The sequence below is a fragment of the Hypomesus nipponensis genome, chromosome 6, assembly GCF_054491055.1.
Source record: "Hypomesus nipponensis isolate SF chromosome 6, ASM5449105v1, whole genome shotgun sequence".
Lineage (NCBI taxonomy): Eukaryota > Metazoa > Chordata > Actinopteri > Osmeriformes > Osmeridae > Hypomesus > Hypomesus nipponensis.
The window spans coordinates 7,559,233-7,575,794 of NC_140366.1; the positions used below are offsets into that span (position 1 = coordinate 7,559,233).

At 39.8% G+C, this 16,562-nt stretch overlaps 1 protein-coding gene and 1 pseudogene across 1 annotated transcript; both read right to left on the reverse strand.

The window, feature by feature from the left end:
- Nucleotides 1-1,934: 1,934 nt before the first annotated feature.
- LOC146286826 (tumor necrosis factor alpha-induced protein 2-like) lies at nucleotides 1,935-13,181 on the reverse strand. Its single transcript, XM_084700230.1, is given in 11 exon segments — nucleotides 1,935-4,857; nucleotides 8,100-8,221; nucleotides 8,557-8,637; nucleotides 8,640-8,711; nucleotides 8,823-8,948; nucleotides 9,532-9,658; nucleotides 10,042-10,134; nucleotides 10,445-10,539; nucleotides 10,651-10,773; nucleotides 10,970-11,084; nucleotides 12,490-13,181. Coding segments are annotated over 11 exon segments (1,821 nt in total). The 5' UTR covers nucleotides 13,149-13,181; the 3' UTR covers nucleotides 1,935-4,649.
- Nucleotides 13,182-15,426: 2,245 nt separating this feature from the next.
- LOC146286827 (zinc finger MYM-type protein 1-like) lies at nucleotides 15,427-16,287 on the reverse strand (annotated as a pseudogene).
- Nucleotides 16,288-16,562: the final 275 nt, after the last annotated feature.

A 16,562-nucleotide genomic window follows, 5' to 3' on the forward strand; every position in this document is an offset into this window, starting at 1 on the left:
CTAACATGTGGCTGAAGATCACTGGGTCCTCTTATAGTCTGCAGAGCACAGCCATCCAACCCTGCTCCTGGAGGATCCTGGAGGTTTCACGGTCCAATCACAATCCAGCTCACCCAATTCTAATCTTTATGTAGTTGACAAAGATGATCATCACGAGTCATCTTTGTTCAAAGTGGAGCAGAAATTATGTTTATATTGTTGTTCTGTGAAACTGACAGGATTGAGATTTACGTTTTGATTCACACATTTTTCACACACCTCTAAAAAGTTCCTTTTCACTTAAATTTAATATGGAACCTTGCATTTATTGTGAAATGCATTTACATTTAGCAGACGCTCTTATCCAGAGCAACTTACAGTAAGTACAGGGACATTCCCCAAGGCAAGTAGGGTGAAGTGCCTAGCCCAAGGACACAACGTCATTTGGCACGGCCGGGTATCAAACTAGCGACCTCCCGATTACTGGCCCGATTCCCTAACCGCTCAGGCACCTGACTCCCCTGCATAAATACTAATGCATAAATAGAATAGCTGTCAAGCTGTTTATCAGGGCTACCAGGAAGTTGTTTTTATCTAGAGAATATACAACCAGAAATCATTGTACGGTATACATTTCCACAACCACAAAGTGAGTAGGCACAAAGTGGAAAAGGATTGAGTTAAAATCCAGTTCCAGAGTATACACTGTTCTTTCACTTAATCGACCAGTAGAGGGCAGCAGAGCTGAATATTTTGCTTACAACTGACAGACAGTACGTTCAGTTGAAGGTTTGAACTGGTTTCATAATTGTATTTGTATAGTTGCTAATTAGGTTGTTTCATGAACTCCACAACAATTCCAGACCTCCCTGTATTCTACCATTCTACCAAGTGTGAGCCTGTGGAAACAACTCATGCTACTAAGTCTCTGCTTTCTGTGTGGAAAATGTCAACATGGTCTGTGCCAAACAGTTTAAAGCTTGTTTTTTCAATAACATTCAGCAGAGATTTACCACTAAACCTTCGTATGACCCTGTAAATTAAGCCTGACCCTCCACCCTGACCCCTTGCAGTAAACAATGGGTATTCCCCTCTGAGCGTGAGTCACTTCATCACTTCATCGCTGGTCGTGCCCATTGTGGCAACACTACAGTATCTACAGAGGGCTTCTGTCAGAGAAGCATGCAGAGGTGGGAGGACCACACATACAGTATACATCCCTGATTGGTTCACACGTCACATGACTGGTCATTAGGGTGAGGTCATTTTTCCAGAGGTGGGCAGGAACACTAACGCACACACTCACAAACATTCTTACAATGGGCTCTTTTAGCTGGTCTTATCATCACTGGCTGTAAATGACCGACAGTATGTCATCAAGGCCTGTGAATGGACAGTGAATGTGAGACAACAGTGAAACTGTGTCACTTGTTGGAACTATTTTCATCCTTGTGGAATACTTGTTCAAAATAAAGGAAAACATTACAATTTTGTGTATTTCATTCAATTGTGCATTGCGTTTTATTCAGACATTTTGGGTGGATAACATGATATTCAGGAAAGACATGCGTTAAGTTACCAGATGCTTCAATCCAAAGACACATATTAAAGTGCATATGCAGCTGGCACAGAAGATAACCAATGACTAGAAGTGACAGTTCAAATATTTACGGTAACAATAGTTACAATGGTAACACTTTATATAGGCTACAATATACAATTATTGTGGTGCCAAGCGTGGTAGAAGTTTTTCTGAGAATCATTAAACTGGTTTAATGTCCTTCAAACTTATCTTAAATTTATCAAACAGAAGAACCATTACACCAACATAACCATCTCTGACACACAAACATTTAACAATAACACACAACCAGTGGCGGTTCTAGACTAATTTTACTGGGGGGGCCAAGGGGGGGGGGGGGGGGGGGGGGCAGTGTTTAATCAGAGGGGCACATTAAAAACGGAAACAAATTATATTTAAACATTAAATACTTTAATTTTGCTTTACATTTAAATCATACAAAATGCTCTGGCTCTCCCTCTTCCAGCTCCTCAACTCTCTGAATACCTTAATATGTTTCTCTAACTTTTTTATGATATGTTTCTCTAACTTTTTTTTATTAAAAAGGCTGCAATGTCCCTTCCTCAGTTCATGATGACTACTAGAAGAAGAAAAACGTGAAGAAAAAAAAACCCTGTCAGATCAGGGGGGCCACAGGGGGGGCCAGGGACATGTAGAAACGCCCCTGCACACAACCATCCAACAGTTGATCCCATCTGATCCATGAATCAGATGGGATCAGAAGTAGCGCACACCCAAACAGCGTCTCACAAGTTATGATGCCGAACCTATCTTCAGCTTCAATATTTGAAGGAGCACTCAGAGCACTTTACAGCGAACACAGAATGCATTTGCTGTAAAGCCAAACCTTTATCTGACGCAATACTTTAAGTGCTACAAAAGAGAAACATCTTTCTTGGGAGTAAAATCCTGTTAAATCCACTGATGTCATTCAGTATCTAGGACTGGAGCTTAATGACATCTGGTTTCCATTGAGGCTTCTCACGTGTTAACTCGAATAGACAACAACAAAAAATATGTAAGGGATAATGCCCGACGAGGTGTCCTATATCACCTGATAATGGACAACCCTGCAGCCAATCAGAATAGAGTATTCACCCAGAACATGGTATAAATCACTTTATTGGAGCTCTCCGTACACATGCATCACAGTCATTGTTCACTTTAAAAAAAAATCTGCCCCGAACCACACATGCGCAGTTATACGTAACAGAGTTGGGTAACGTTGCTTTTTAAGTAACTAATTACAGTTCCTAGGTACATTTATTATAAAGTAACTTGTTACGTTACTTACTTGCTGTAGAGAGTAAGGTGTTAAGTAACTTTTGCGTTACATTTAGAAAGGTTTTTTTTTTTTTTTTTTCTAAAACAATTCACCTTGGTCACTCCTATGCCCAGAAGGGGTTGACCTCAGCAATAGCACATATTGTACTGAATATTCAGTGTCACTCGCATATAACACGATCAATCCACATTGTACAGCAAGACAGATCAAGGTAATAATCCACCATAATGAAAAACAATATTTGCATTAAGTTCTTGAATCAAGAAACTCTTTAAACAATAAATAATGTTGTAAAATGCCAGGCAGAAATCTAGTAGTTAGCTAGCTCTACAATTTACCGGAGCTAGGTCTGAATCTAGGAGCAAAACTAAGCTATTTATAGCTAGGTTTTGAAAATCCTCTCCTTGTGATGTCACAAGGAGGAAGGCTACCTCCCCTTTCTCTAGCCCGCCCATGAGAATCTGAGCTACGACCATGCGAGTGCAATATCGTTTTTTCCTTGAGAGACATCATGGCTTGCAAACGAATGAATCATAATGGTTGCTCAGTGTTTGGATGTACAAATGAAAGCAAAAGTATTTTTACAGTTCCTTCATCCGAGCCTCTAAAGAACCAGTGTCTTAATTTTATTTTCTTGAGAAATGCGTCGTCACAACTTCCCAAACTTTTGTATGCCTGCGCCAAACATTTCAGCCACGACTGTTTCTTCAACTTGGGCCAATACAAAGCTGGCCTTGCTGACCATCTAAACTTACATTCTGGATCAGTACCAACTCTCCTTGGTCCGGCTACAAACCTTGGATAAGTAAGTCAACTAATGCTCATTTTGTTGCTTTACTGTATATGGTTACCGAGCTTGCTACCCATCATCATGTCAGAAAGTCACCTTCAGAATGTGGCTGTACAAAAGCTCTGCAGCTAACAGCTCAGTCACTGTCGCTAATGTACAGGTAGATAGCATCAAGTATGTGTGTGAATACGCACACTGTAACGCAAGTGTTGTACTTTGTTATTTGGATAACCATTGTTCTGTTGGTGTTATGGCAGGCGTGATATGAGTGACTATGAAATGACTATGAGTGTGCACCTCTGCAAACCAGAGTAACCAGATGAGACTGGGCAAATTCGAGGCATCGTACAGCAATGGGGCTACGAGCCATTGCAATACATACACTGTAAACATTAACGCATGGCATCTCCTCCTCATTAGAATTTAAAGCAACAGACACCGAAATAGCTCGCTCATTGTGGGACTGCTCGTAGTGGCTGTAATTCTGCACCACCTGCTGAACTTCGGGAAAGAGACTTCAGATACAGTATTAGGGGACCACTAAGGCATAGGCCTATATAAAAGCATCCAAAAACAGCATGTCATGGGACCTTTAACTTTCTGTAATATAATCCAAAACCTTAACGTTGCAACGATACAGTGACGCATCACACAAGCTTGAGTTCAAATACGTTATTTAACGTGACATTATGTAGGCCTACTGTACATGCAAGTCTTAAATAACAATTTGGCTGGTAGGCTCCATGAAGCCGGGTAAGTTGGGCTCGTGAGACTGCTTACCAAAAGAACGAAGGGGAACCCACCTGTCTAGCAGTCTAAGATATTTTCGTAGGTACCTAGTAAAAAGTACCCTCAACTTTCCTAGACTTTTAGCTACATGCTGAGGGCTCACGACCAAAAGACTAACTTGAGTAACGCGTTACTTTTTTAATCAAGGAATTAGTAACGGATTCATTCAATTAAATAAGTAACACGTTAGGTTACTTGTTACCTAACAAAAATAGTCTGACTACTCAACAGTTACACCTAACACTGCTTAACAAACTCCAACTTGTCCCCACCTTGATTATGCATTTCACTGGAACCTTAGAGAAGAACGGAGGCATGTCATTGGCTGTGGTGAGTGAGAGGCGGTACTCCTCCAGGCTTTCTTTGATGGTGCGAGTATCAGCTGCCGACAAGTTGGTTTTGAGGGAGAGCAGGGCGGATACATGAATGGTTCTGGAAAAAGTCACCCAGTAGAATGGAACAAAACAAAGTAGATCATTGGTTTGATAGCACTCGAATACATAGCAAATGAATACATCTAAACACCACTCCTTTGTCACCCAACAAACGTTTGGAAAAAGTTTGAAGAACAGGTAACACTTTGGAATAATGGTCCGTTGTTAATGAGTAGCTATGCAGGAAGTAATAGGTAGTTCTACATTAACACTGAATTTAATACTATTAATTAATATGGAACCAAGATTAACTAAGCAGTAAGTAATAGCGAATTTAGTACAAAGGTAGTTCCTTGGTAGGTATTTGATTATTACTAAATAAATATATCCTCATTGAGAACTAATTGTGAACTATGACCAATTAAGAAAGAATAACCAATGAATTACTAATCACAAAAGCAATGTCTAAAAAGTGAACAGATGTGGTTTTTTTACTCTTAACATGGTCATAACATTTCAGAAGCTTGTGCCTGAAATGAGTTGTTTGTGGAAACCAATTCATGAATATTAACGTTATAACACGCCGCCCCCCCCCGAAAATATTTGATCATCCTGTTTAATAATTGGACACGTCCCCCCCAATATTTGATCATACTGTATGATTAAAGGGACACGTCCTCCCCAATATTTCATCATACTGAATGATTATGGGACATGTCCTCCCCAATCTTGGATCATACTGTATGATTATGTGGGCAATTTTGATGTGTCTGCTATTGATCTTTCTGCAACATCTGTAGCTAGCGTTTTGGGCCATGTTCCTGTTATCTGAATTGGGTTATCCTGCAAGTTATTTTACAGTTCCTGCCATTTGTTCTTTCTTCCTTCATCATTTTCATTCCTTTGGAATTGCGTTGCTGTTGTATTTCGCAGTAGTGGCCAATGCTAGACTCGTGTGTAGTGAGTAGGCCTATACTTTTGGGTTAGGGTTAGCCATGTACTATCATCACAGTTTGTTGAATGTGTTGAATGTTTCATTCCAAAATACAGATGTTTTTGTTAAATTGCTAGGTTCCATCATTGTGCCAAACAAAGAATGTTGAATTCAGACATGTTTTACAAAATGCTTTATTCTTGCATGCCCATGTGCATTTTAGCATTATATAAGATTTTTCTTTTATGATATCATGGAAATCTTCCAGTGCATATAATTTAAAAAAAATATATCCAATCACTGCAGTTGTTTTATGTTGTAGATCTTGTGAGGTGACATGTTACTGAGGCCCACATTAGGCCACACTAATGTCCCACATCACAAGTAGTTCCTGCAGGATGACAATGTAACACTCGAGTAATTAATGAGGAGTTAACATGTTTGTCACTTTAAAATAAGGGTCCACATCACAAATAGTCACTGCAGGATGACAAGGTAACGCATGAGTAATTAGTGAGGAGTGTGAAAGAAAATTCTAGCTAGACTGTGTAGATTGAACATTGTCGAAGATGGCGGTTTCAATACAATTTATTAAGACTATACAATTACATATGATTAAACAAAGCTTCGCTGATCAGTCATTAACGAAGGAGGTGCCATCCACACAGATCGTTCGTAAGAGTGATAGAGACTATCACACATGCTCAACCTTATATAAACTTTAGATCAATGGCATGCTGTAAGGTCAATCAATCAATGTAGCAAACTCTGTGATTGGCTAACTCAACTTAGTGACAGCTTAAAACAACACATTTACTATCAAATGTCTCACTGTTCTTTGATGTGGCATTTCTCTGCAGGGCAGTAGATAATAAACCCTAGGAGTGGCCAGCCAAATGGTCAACTGTCCTTTGTGTGGTCATCTTCAAACAATACTTTTAATTAACACAATCAATGAAACAGGACACATTCCTTCTCTAGCCAAAGTTCAGAGCAACTGTCCTATTGACCCCTTATACTAACCAGAGGACAGAAGGCCATATAAGATGCTTCACCCATCCTCCAGGGCAAGCTGCCCACATAACCATCAGCACCTCATATTCCTTTGATCTCAACTTAATTATCTTCCCTTCCTGTCTCTCACCAATGAACATAGAAGATTATAGATTTCATACATATACATATATGCATATGACCAACATTTCTACAACAGGAGTTGTACTGGTTTTCACAAGTAATAGACCTATAATAAATGTAAGTTTATATTTGACACATACGGTACAGGCAGGTTCTGTGAGGCACTAATGATAGTCTAACAAACATTGTAATCTGGAATCTGGTTTTGCGCTTATCACAACATAAATGCAGGATGCAAATTGTTTTTGACAAGAGCACATCAATGTTTATATTCATATCCTCAAGAGAAATTGTTCCAAATTGTTCACTTTTTAGACATGTTACTTTTGTGATTAGTAATTAATTGGTTATTCTTTCTTAATTGGTCATAGTTCACAAGTAGTTCTCAAGAGGATACATTTATTTAGTAATAACCAAATACCTACCAAGGAACTACCTTTGTTGTAAATTAGCTATTACTTACTGCTTAGTTAATCTAGGTTCCATATTAGTTAATAGTATTACATTTGGTGTTAATGTAGAACTACCTATTACTTCCTGCATAGCTACTTGTTAACAACGGACCATTATTCTAAAGTGTTACCGAAGAACATCATAAAGTACTATAGCAATAGTACTGCAGTGTGGTAGTGATACTGATACTTCAATGGCAGTGACGATAAATCAGAAATTGCAGCTCTTTCATACAGTACAGGTTACTTATACCCCATAGTGAGTTCTCCCTGTGGGTCAACAGGAACTAAAACCTATTATCCCTTTATAGTGCAGGATAGGAAAAATGGGAGGGGCAGACATGACAGGAGATACCTGATATGAGACACCTGATATGAAACAGACAATCAGACACCAGAGATTCACAGCAGATCTTGGATACACCTGCCTAAGTATGGGTTACCGGGGTAACTATCGGGGCATTCTGTGTTTGACCAACTCTTTTCCCTCAGGTAGAAACCAAATAGTAGAGCTTTAGTAGGTTCAGCATGAAAAAGTTTGTTTATCGTAAGAGAGATTCTGTTCAACAATGGGACAGAATTGAAAATGTCATTAAAAGGGGTATTTGAATATACTGTATAGTGTAGTAAAATCATCCAACCTAGATTGAACTGGCTCGATAGCAATAAGCAACAGGTGAAATAAAGATTTACCTTTTGCATCAAGACCATTCAAATCTAGTTTTCACTAAAGTCAGACAAATGCTGATGACCCAAGCCATAATTTGTCTTTCTCACCTGAAGTTGGGGTATTTTACAGCCAGTGTGCAAATCTCCAGCTGGATGCTCCCTGGGTCTTGTAGTCTCAGGACCTCTGCCAGTTTCGGAAGGATCTCACTCAACCAGCTCTCTTTAGAACCCTAGGTAAAAGAATACAGCAGACATCTATGTTCTCTGTGGCAACATTCGAAAAGGATGTTGGAGCACATTGATGGAAATCATTGAGAAGCATTCTCAAGATACAATGTATAGAGATTAAAAGTCTGCATAATCAAATTCAAAAGTTTCTCAGGTCTATGCCGTTGCTTGACCAGTTCCTATAGAGGTTTGTTTAGAGGCTTATGTAGACAGAACTTGAGAAAAAAAAATCCACAACTGTGGTGCAATCCAATTTTTTTTGATGACCCCTGCCAACATATAATGCAACATTCCCCAGTGTTGGGGAGGATTCACGCAGCTGTTTTGGTTTGCTTACCGTTTCTTCAATGAAGAAACTATTTAGTTTTCTGTTGTCTTCACTTAGTAACCTGGCTGCTTTCTCCTGTTGTTCACTGTCAACTTTATCTTCCTCTTCATCATCCTCTTCACATACTCCACCATCACGTCTGTATGGAGCCTACCCAGGAGTTCCTGTACACAAAGACACAAAATCGATTTCAGTTGGGGTGCTTTTGTGTGTGTGCGTATGTGTGTATGTGTGTGTGTGTGTGTGTGTGCGCGTGCGTGTGTTAGTATTCTTACCTCTCTACAGACAGGTTTCAGATCTGTGAAGTTTTCCAAGTTCTTGTACAGAGTCTCTAGAATGTTGTCCAGTACATTTTGACTTCCTGTAAGCCAGTCATGAGTCCACAACCTTTTATACTCCACCTGGAAAACAAAACGTGAATTTGAGATTAGCCAAGGACGCTTTGCTCAGTAAAGGTTATTTGCCTTTTTTTATTCCCCCCCCCCCACCAATACATTTTCAGTTGTTACAGAATTAACTTATGGTCAAACCAGGGACATTGTTATTCCTTTCCCTGGTTTGGTCAGCGGTCAGATGAATAAACTCAGGATATTACTCATTCTCCGGGTGTAACCTTCAACACCTTTAGTTATGCTGGAGATTTGTCTGACTGACTGATTACTAATCTACTTCCTGGTTACCCTGAGATAATTGAAAAGGTTTCGAGAAACGTATCAGATTGTCCATCAAGGCGCGTTTGCTTCAACCCTTATTTTAGTATGAAGTAGGCTTTATATGAAACAGAAGAAGCATTCATAATGATGATCATTTGCTATTTGCAAAGTAAAATGTGTGTGATTTTAATATATTTACAAAAATGCGTTTACCTATTTATGTCATCAATTATGGCCATTAACTGGGATGGGGATGGTTTATTGGTAATCAGATACTGTATTAAGTAAATGTGAAAGGTTGGAGAGTGCTGCAACATGTACAGTAACCTACCTTTAGCTCTTCTTGCATGGGACCAATGAAGTATCCATTGCAACAATCTTTCAGGGACGTTAAAATAAGCAAACATTTTGCTTTTATCTCCTCTGACATTGAGTCGTCTTCTCCTATTATGAAGTCCCTGTGGGTGATTTAACAGCCTTTACATTTACGTGTATTCATTGAGCAGACACTCTTATCCAAAGTATTGGACAAATAGTGCACACTGTTTAGTAAGTACAGCAGACATCGAGAATTAAAAGAGCACAGCCGTAACAGTATTACAGCTTGACCCCAAAATTTTTGGATCTTACGCAACTATAATATGGCATGATTCCACATGCAACAACATCATCATATCTCAAGTACAACCTCATATATTTTTGCAGGAGCAATATCAGATACACTATAGTGCTACAACATCAGCTCAACTACAAAAAAAGATCAAATAAATATTCAAATTAATTTAACTCAAAATAACTTTACAGTTGTTTAAGAGGTAGGAAAAAACTCAGGTAAGCTTACCTGATTTCCTTGATGCTAACCAGGTTAGCTTTCAAGATTGCCTGTGTGTTGTCTCGTCTTCCTTTCATAAACTCATCCAGAAAGTCTTTATAGCTGCAAATATAAGGTCATCAAACATATTATTCTGTGTTGACCGGGCAGACAGTAAAGTTCAAATTTAAAATACCTATTGGAAGCACAAACAATTATTATACTGTACACACAACTTTCTGCAGATGACATAAAAGTACTGTTACCATCACGTGTCATGAGCACTAGTTTGGCTGGCACCACACAATACAGGTAGGTATTCAAATTATATGATAGGTGAGTCATAGGATTTTCAGCAGAGGTATTGTCACGTGTTACCAAATATACTGTGACATCCAGCGACAAGAGTTGAGGGAGAGAGAAAGTACACTACCTTATCAAGAAGCTTTCCAGCTTCGACAGGATTCTCTGGACTTTGCTCTTGTTGCCCAGAATAGACTTGCAATCTTTCACAGCACAGGTGATAACCTGCCAAAAAGTATCTAATTAATTAGTACAGTGCATCACAGGCCTAGTATGACTAGGCCGAACAACTAACTGTTGTTTGGGCAATTTGGAGTGGGATCAAATGAAGACTACCTGTATGATGTATATGGTAAGGGGGCAGAAACAGTATCCCTCTATGGTCTCAAGCATCTTTCCCTTATGCCAATCCTTCACTTCGTTTTTTAGAGCTTCATCAAACCAAGTTATTACTTGATCCTGGAAATACAAAGTTATGTTGACATGTTGATGCCCCTGTGTACTGTAAGCAGGGCTTCCCTCAAAAATTAGTTCAAATGCTAGTATCGCTCAGCCACTAAACCATGTTTGTCTGAATTATAAAGTAACTTAAAACATGGGATCCATCACAAGTATCAAACAAGTTCATTAGCAGCTTAGTCTGGTAACTGTTTACCTCTTTGTGTGCAAGATACTGTTCCTCTAATACTGCCTGGTCTTCTTCAGGCACAAGACTTCCCATGGACTCACAGTTGATGTTCATTTGAAGTTCTTTATCTTGCAAGATGGTGCTGCAATATATATGACAAGGGGGTGTTACAACAGTTCTATACCTACTTGGTTCAAGCCTTATACAGCTGACATTATCCACAGAGCACTTGATTGATTGATTTGTAACACTTTATTGTCAAACAAGTCTTTGCAAGTGTTCTTGAATCCCAGCATTTCCTTATTAAAGGTGACATGACATGAAAACTTCATTTTATGAGGTTATTTAACAGTGGCTAGAATTTTCGATAAGTGTAAACCAAGCCCTGCGTGTTCTTCTCCGCCTTTGACAAAATGAAGGCTCAATTGCGCTGTTTGAAAATCTCCCCTGAGTGACGTAGATCGGGGGAAGGTTACCTCTCTGCTTTGCAGGACCAGATCATCTAGCCCGCCCATGAGAAACTAAGCTACCACCGTGCAAGGGCGAGTGTGATATCGGTTTTTCCTGGAGATACATCATGGCGAGCAAACAAACGAACCATAACAGTTGCTCAGTGCTTGGATGTACAAATGCAAGCACAAATCTTTTTTTAGTTCCTTCATCCCAGCCTCTACACAACCCGTGTCTTAATTGTATTTTCGCTGGAAATGCGCCGACACAGCTTCCCAAAGTGTTGTATGTCTGCGCCAAACATTTCAGCCACTACTGTTTCCTCAACTTGAGCCAACACAAATCTCCTTGGTCAAGCTATAAAACCTTGGACAAGTAAGTAACTAACGCTATATCATTTTGTTGCTTTACTGTATGGTTACCTAGCTTGCTACCCTTAGAATGTGGCTGTAACAATAGCTCTGCAGCTAACAGCTGAGTTACTGTTGCTAACGTAAAGATAAATGACATCAAGTGTGTGTGTGTGAATACAAGCGATGTACAGTAACGCGAGTGTTGTACACTTCTTTGTTATTTGGATAACCGTTCTGCTGTTGGTGTTATGGCTTGCGATATCCGCCTTTCTCCACATTGAAATGACTGAGTGTGCACCTCTGCAAACCAGGGTGATCAGATGAGAATGGCTAAATTCGAGGCATGTTACAGCAACGGGGGCTACGAGCCATTGCGATACATTCGCTGTAAACATTAGCGCATGTTGCCGCCCCTCTCCTCCTCATTAGTATTTAAAGCTACAGACACAGAAACAGCGCGTTCTGAGGAAAGCTGATTGTGGGACTACTTGTAGCGCCTATCATTTTGCACCATGGCTGAATTTCGGTAAAGAGACTTCAGATACAGTATTAGGGGACCACTAAGGCCTATATAAAAGCATCCAAAAACAGCATGTCATGTCACCTTTAAAGCTCCTCAATGAAAAGAGCACTATAACTTAATAAAGACTCCTTCAAAGATAAATATAGGAAAATAAAAAGTTAATGGATCCTGATGTGTAACTTATCGGATCAACCATCCTTTGTTTCCAATGTCCCACTTACTTTGGATTGGTATCATTGATCAAGATCAGAAGATTGGTACAGTCATCCACATCAAGTCCAGAACGGGCTAGCTCTGTTAGTTGTGTGGAGATGGTTTGGTGATACATGCTTGCGTACAGATTACAAATATCCAAATCCTGTGGGTAGCAGTCTTTCACGTCTCTGACGACCACAAGAAGGTCTTTCTTCATCCATTCCCCCACCTTACACACCTCCCGCTTCATATCTGTTGACAGGTTGTCTGCACCTTCAATATCTTGTTGTACGGTTGCATTCCTCAACCGTGACTCCAACATCTTTTGAAGCAATGAGTTGTGGGTGCTTCGGCACATAAGAGGACGCCATTCAGGAGGACTGAGACCATCGGGGCGGTCCTCCCATTGGCGGTCTTGCTCTTCCTGTTGCATTATGGCGATCACGGCACCACGCAGAACGTCAAGGTGTTCTCTTGAAGGCGCGGGACTGAAGCTGTCACGAACAGCCATCCATAACTGGACCAATAGAGTTTGATAGTCTTCATGCAGCTTGTCCTCCTCTTCCTCACTCCTGTTCGGACCCCCCCTCTCAGTCTCTGCACCTTTCTGAGTGAAGAGCTGCTCCTCCAGAGAGATCAGATGCTTGGAGGCCTCTGCCAAGGCTTTCTGATTCAGGTGATCCATGAAGCTTAGAACCACCTCTGGAAGCAAGGCATTGGAAAAACATAATGATGACACTGTCATGTTTATCATAATAAAACGGATTCATAACAAGAAATCTAATTCATGCCAACAAATATGGAAATCATCTTGTCTGTCTTTATTGTGGTATTGTGGCTTACTTCATCTCTTCCGTATTTACGACTATATTCACCCTTTGCTTTATGATTTATTGATGTTCTTGGGTTCCATGATATTGGTCAAAATGGACCCTTATCCTGACTTTTGGATATTTCATCGAAACATTGGAATATGGAAAATAATCTCCTGTATGCAGACATGTCTATGAAAAGATTGTGTCATGACTATTCTATGGTCCAAATGAAATATCACACAGGTGGAAGAAGTAGTAGACATGTATGTAGCAACGACACATACAATATAAGATGACATATTTGAATGTGGCTGTCATCTGTGGCATGAGAACAAACATGGAGGATGTGTATATGTGAATTGAACACTATTACCAATTTGACCAATGGAGAGTATGCACATCCTTTAGGAAAACCGATGGAGATAGCCAGGGAGGGACTGGGGGAAAAAAGTGGCCCGGGAGTTACTGTCACTGATCGGCCCACTCAATACACGGTGTGTTGCCCACTAAATCGCATGTATCGACCACTCATTGGCCTAATTGGGAAAAAATCCATACACTTAACATTATTTTGGATGATTACAAAGAAATTACATCATATATGTTTCATTTCTTACGTTGAACTTCCGAAGACAGTAAAAACACATTTCAGAAGACACAGGAAATTAGGCACCATGCGTGTAAAATACAGATCGCGAGGAGGAGTATAAAACTCAGTCAGCGATTAACCTTAATTATTGTTAAGGTCTTAGAGCAATTTATGTGTTCAAGCTGTGTAAAATGGAACATAATTGGAGGTGCTGGCCATGTCAGAGGGCCGGTTAGTGACGGCAGTGGGTTGGTATTTTGGACCATCCCAACCCCGTTAGCCCACCGGGGATTTTCCCGGTATCCCCGATGGCAAGTCCGTCCCTGGAGATAGCTTTGACCCATGTCATGGCAACCAAGGGTACCTTCAGACTAAAATATTAAACTTTAAGGTTACATTAACAACTACTAAATAGCAATATATATATAGTAAAGACATGGTAAGGTATATATTAATTACAATGTAACTAAATTGCATTTAGTAGGTTATTCCAAAAGGGCACAGAATGATGGAGGCTCCAAGAAAGTTATAAAGGGGCTGTTGAAGGTTGTGTTCCCAAAAACATGATTAATGTTACTCCTGGAAAGCCGAACCTCCTTACAACATCCTTAGTATCCTTACCACTAGACCTTAATGAAATGTACAGCGATGTATAATTGTAAATAGCAAATTATGTAACTTAAGTGTTGTTAGTATTACTACAGTATGTAGTTGCGCAGAAGTTAATGTTTACCTCACTGTAAAATGTTAGGCTACCAAATACTTTTTTTAGAAAAAAAATAAAAACATTGCGAGTATTCATTTGAGATTGTATGAGAAACACATGATAATGCTAAATGCACCCAAAAAAGGATTTAAAACATGCGGATAAACTTACCCTTTGGAGGAGGTTTCTCCACTGCATTACTGGTGCTAGGTTTGGGAGTCTTTGGGGATTGCTTAAAGCCAGGTACTTTCAGTTGCTTTTTTAACTTATTCTTCACTGCTCTGAGGTCACTTTGACTGTCAGGTTTTGCACAAACCATTCCATTGTGAGGTTTGGATCCTTCAGCTTTGGTGGGAACAAAATATAATACTTTTTTGAGAGAGAAAAATACTTTTTTTTGAGAAAAAATAAAATATTTTGAGTATTCATTTGAGATTGTATGAGAAACACATGATAATGCTAAATGCACCCAAAAAAGGATTTAAAACATGCGGATAAACTTACCCTTTGGAGGAGGTTTCTCCACTGCATTACTGGTGCTAGGTTTGGGAGTCTTTGGGGATTGCTGAAAGCCAGGTACTTTCAGTTGCTTTTTTAACTTATCCTTCACTGCTCTGAGGTCACTTTGACTGTCAGGTTTTGGACAAACCATTTCACCGCGAGGTCTAGATCCTTCAGCTTTGGTGGGAACAAAATATAACGTTCTTTACAAAAGCTTATTTACATTTGTTTTCAGGACCATGTCTGTAAACTAGTAATATGTAATCTATATTGTCTTTCGGAGATGTATTTTACTATGTTGCTGTGTACAGTTATAGACAACGCCTTATTCGGTATTATGATCCATTAAAAGTTAAGTAAGTGCGTTAGATGCAACTGCTTGGCAAAGGTCAATGTTCTCTTTTTGCAGATAGCGATGTAAGCATGCTGTTATAGAGAGGAGAGACAGGAAAAGAAACAGCATACAGACTGTTTAGAATTGGCAGAGTTTTGCCTTCACCCCCGCTGCAAGGGATGTGGCAGAGAGGTATTCAATGATGGCAGGGAAGTTGTGAAGCACTGCATTCACTGACCGAAGTTGACATGCCCAACGTGTGTTTGACAGCTGTCTTCACTTGGCTGCAACCCTAGCTTTCTTTAAGTGTCAATAAATGTGTTGTGGTTCACAAGAGAGATATTGAAAAAGGTGTAAATGTTTTCCAGTGTGTCAAAAAAATCTTTGGCCTCAGAAATTCTCTCTACATGTGTGACACAAAACTAAGTTTAGTTTGTGTGCATAACAATAAACATACACAGCCTCTGGGTGCTTTTTGCCTAAATGGGCCTGTACACCCTCCACTGGCCCTCTCATTACAGCTGCCCCATCGTAAGTCTGAGCTACGCATTTCAGGTCCTCAATATCATGAGCAACTAATTGATCCTCAATTGCAGTCCTAATTGAGACAGCATCAAAGTGACTCAGTTCTGTAAGGGATAGCAGCCTTTCCCTAACAGCACCCTGGGAAACATATCTGACACACAGAGGCCTAGCAGTTCAGTCTTTCCATCTCTGGCCTCGTCAGCCATAATGGCATTCATCTTTGACTCCCATCTCTCTAACAACACCTGCTGTTATTTCTTCTGAACAACACTGTATCATTTCATTCTGACTGTGACAAGACAAATAAGTGGTGTTTGCTGGAGGTGTGTAGCTTTGCAAGAAAGGGTAAAACATTTTCAGGAGCTCCATACACTCCAAGAAATTCCCTCTGTTTTGGCTTTCAAGAGATTCATTATGACCCCAGTGTTTCCCACACATAGACTAATTTGTGGTAGTTATTGATCCCACCATTCACAAATTATTCTTGCTATAATTTCTTGCCGAACCCTCTACATGCAAAGCAGAAAGCAGCATTCTTTCTCAAGGACTATTCCAGCCAAATAAAGCTCTGAAAGTTGCAGTCAGCTCTACGTAGTTTGCCTTTACCTTTCAAACGCTAAATTCTTCTC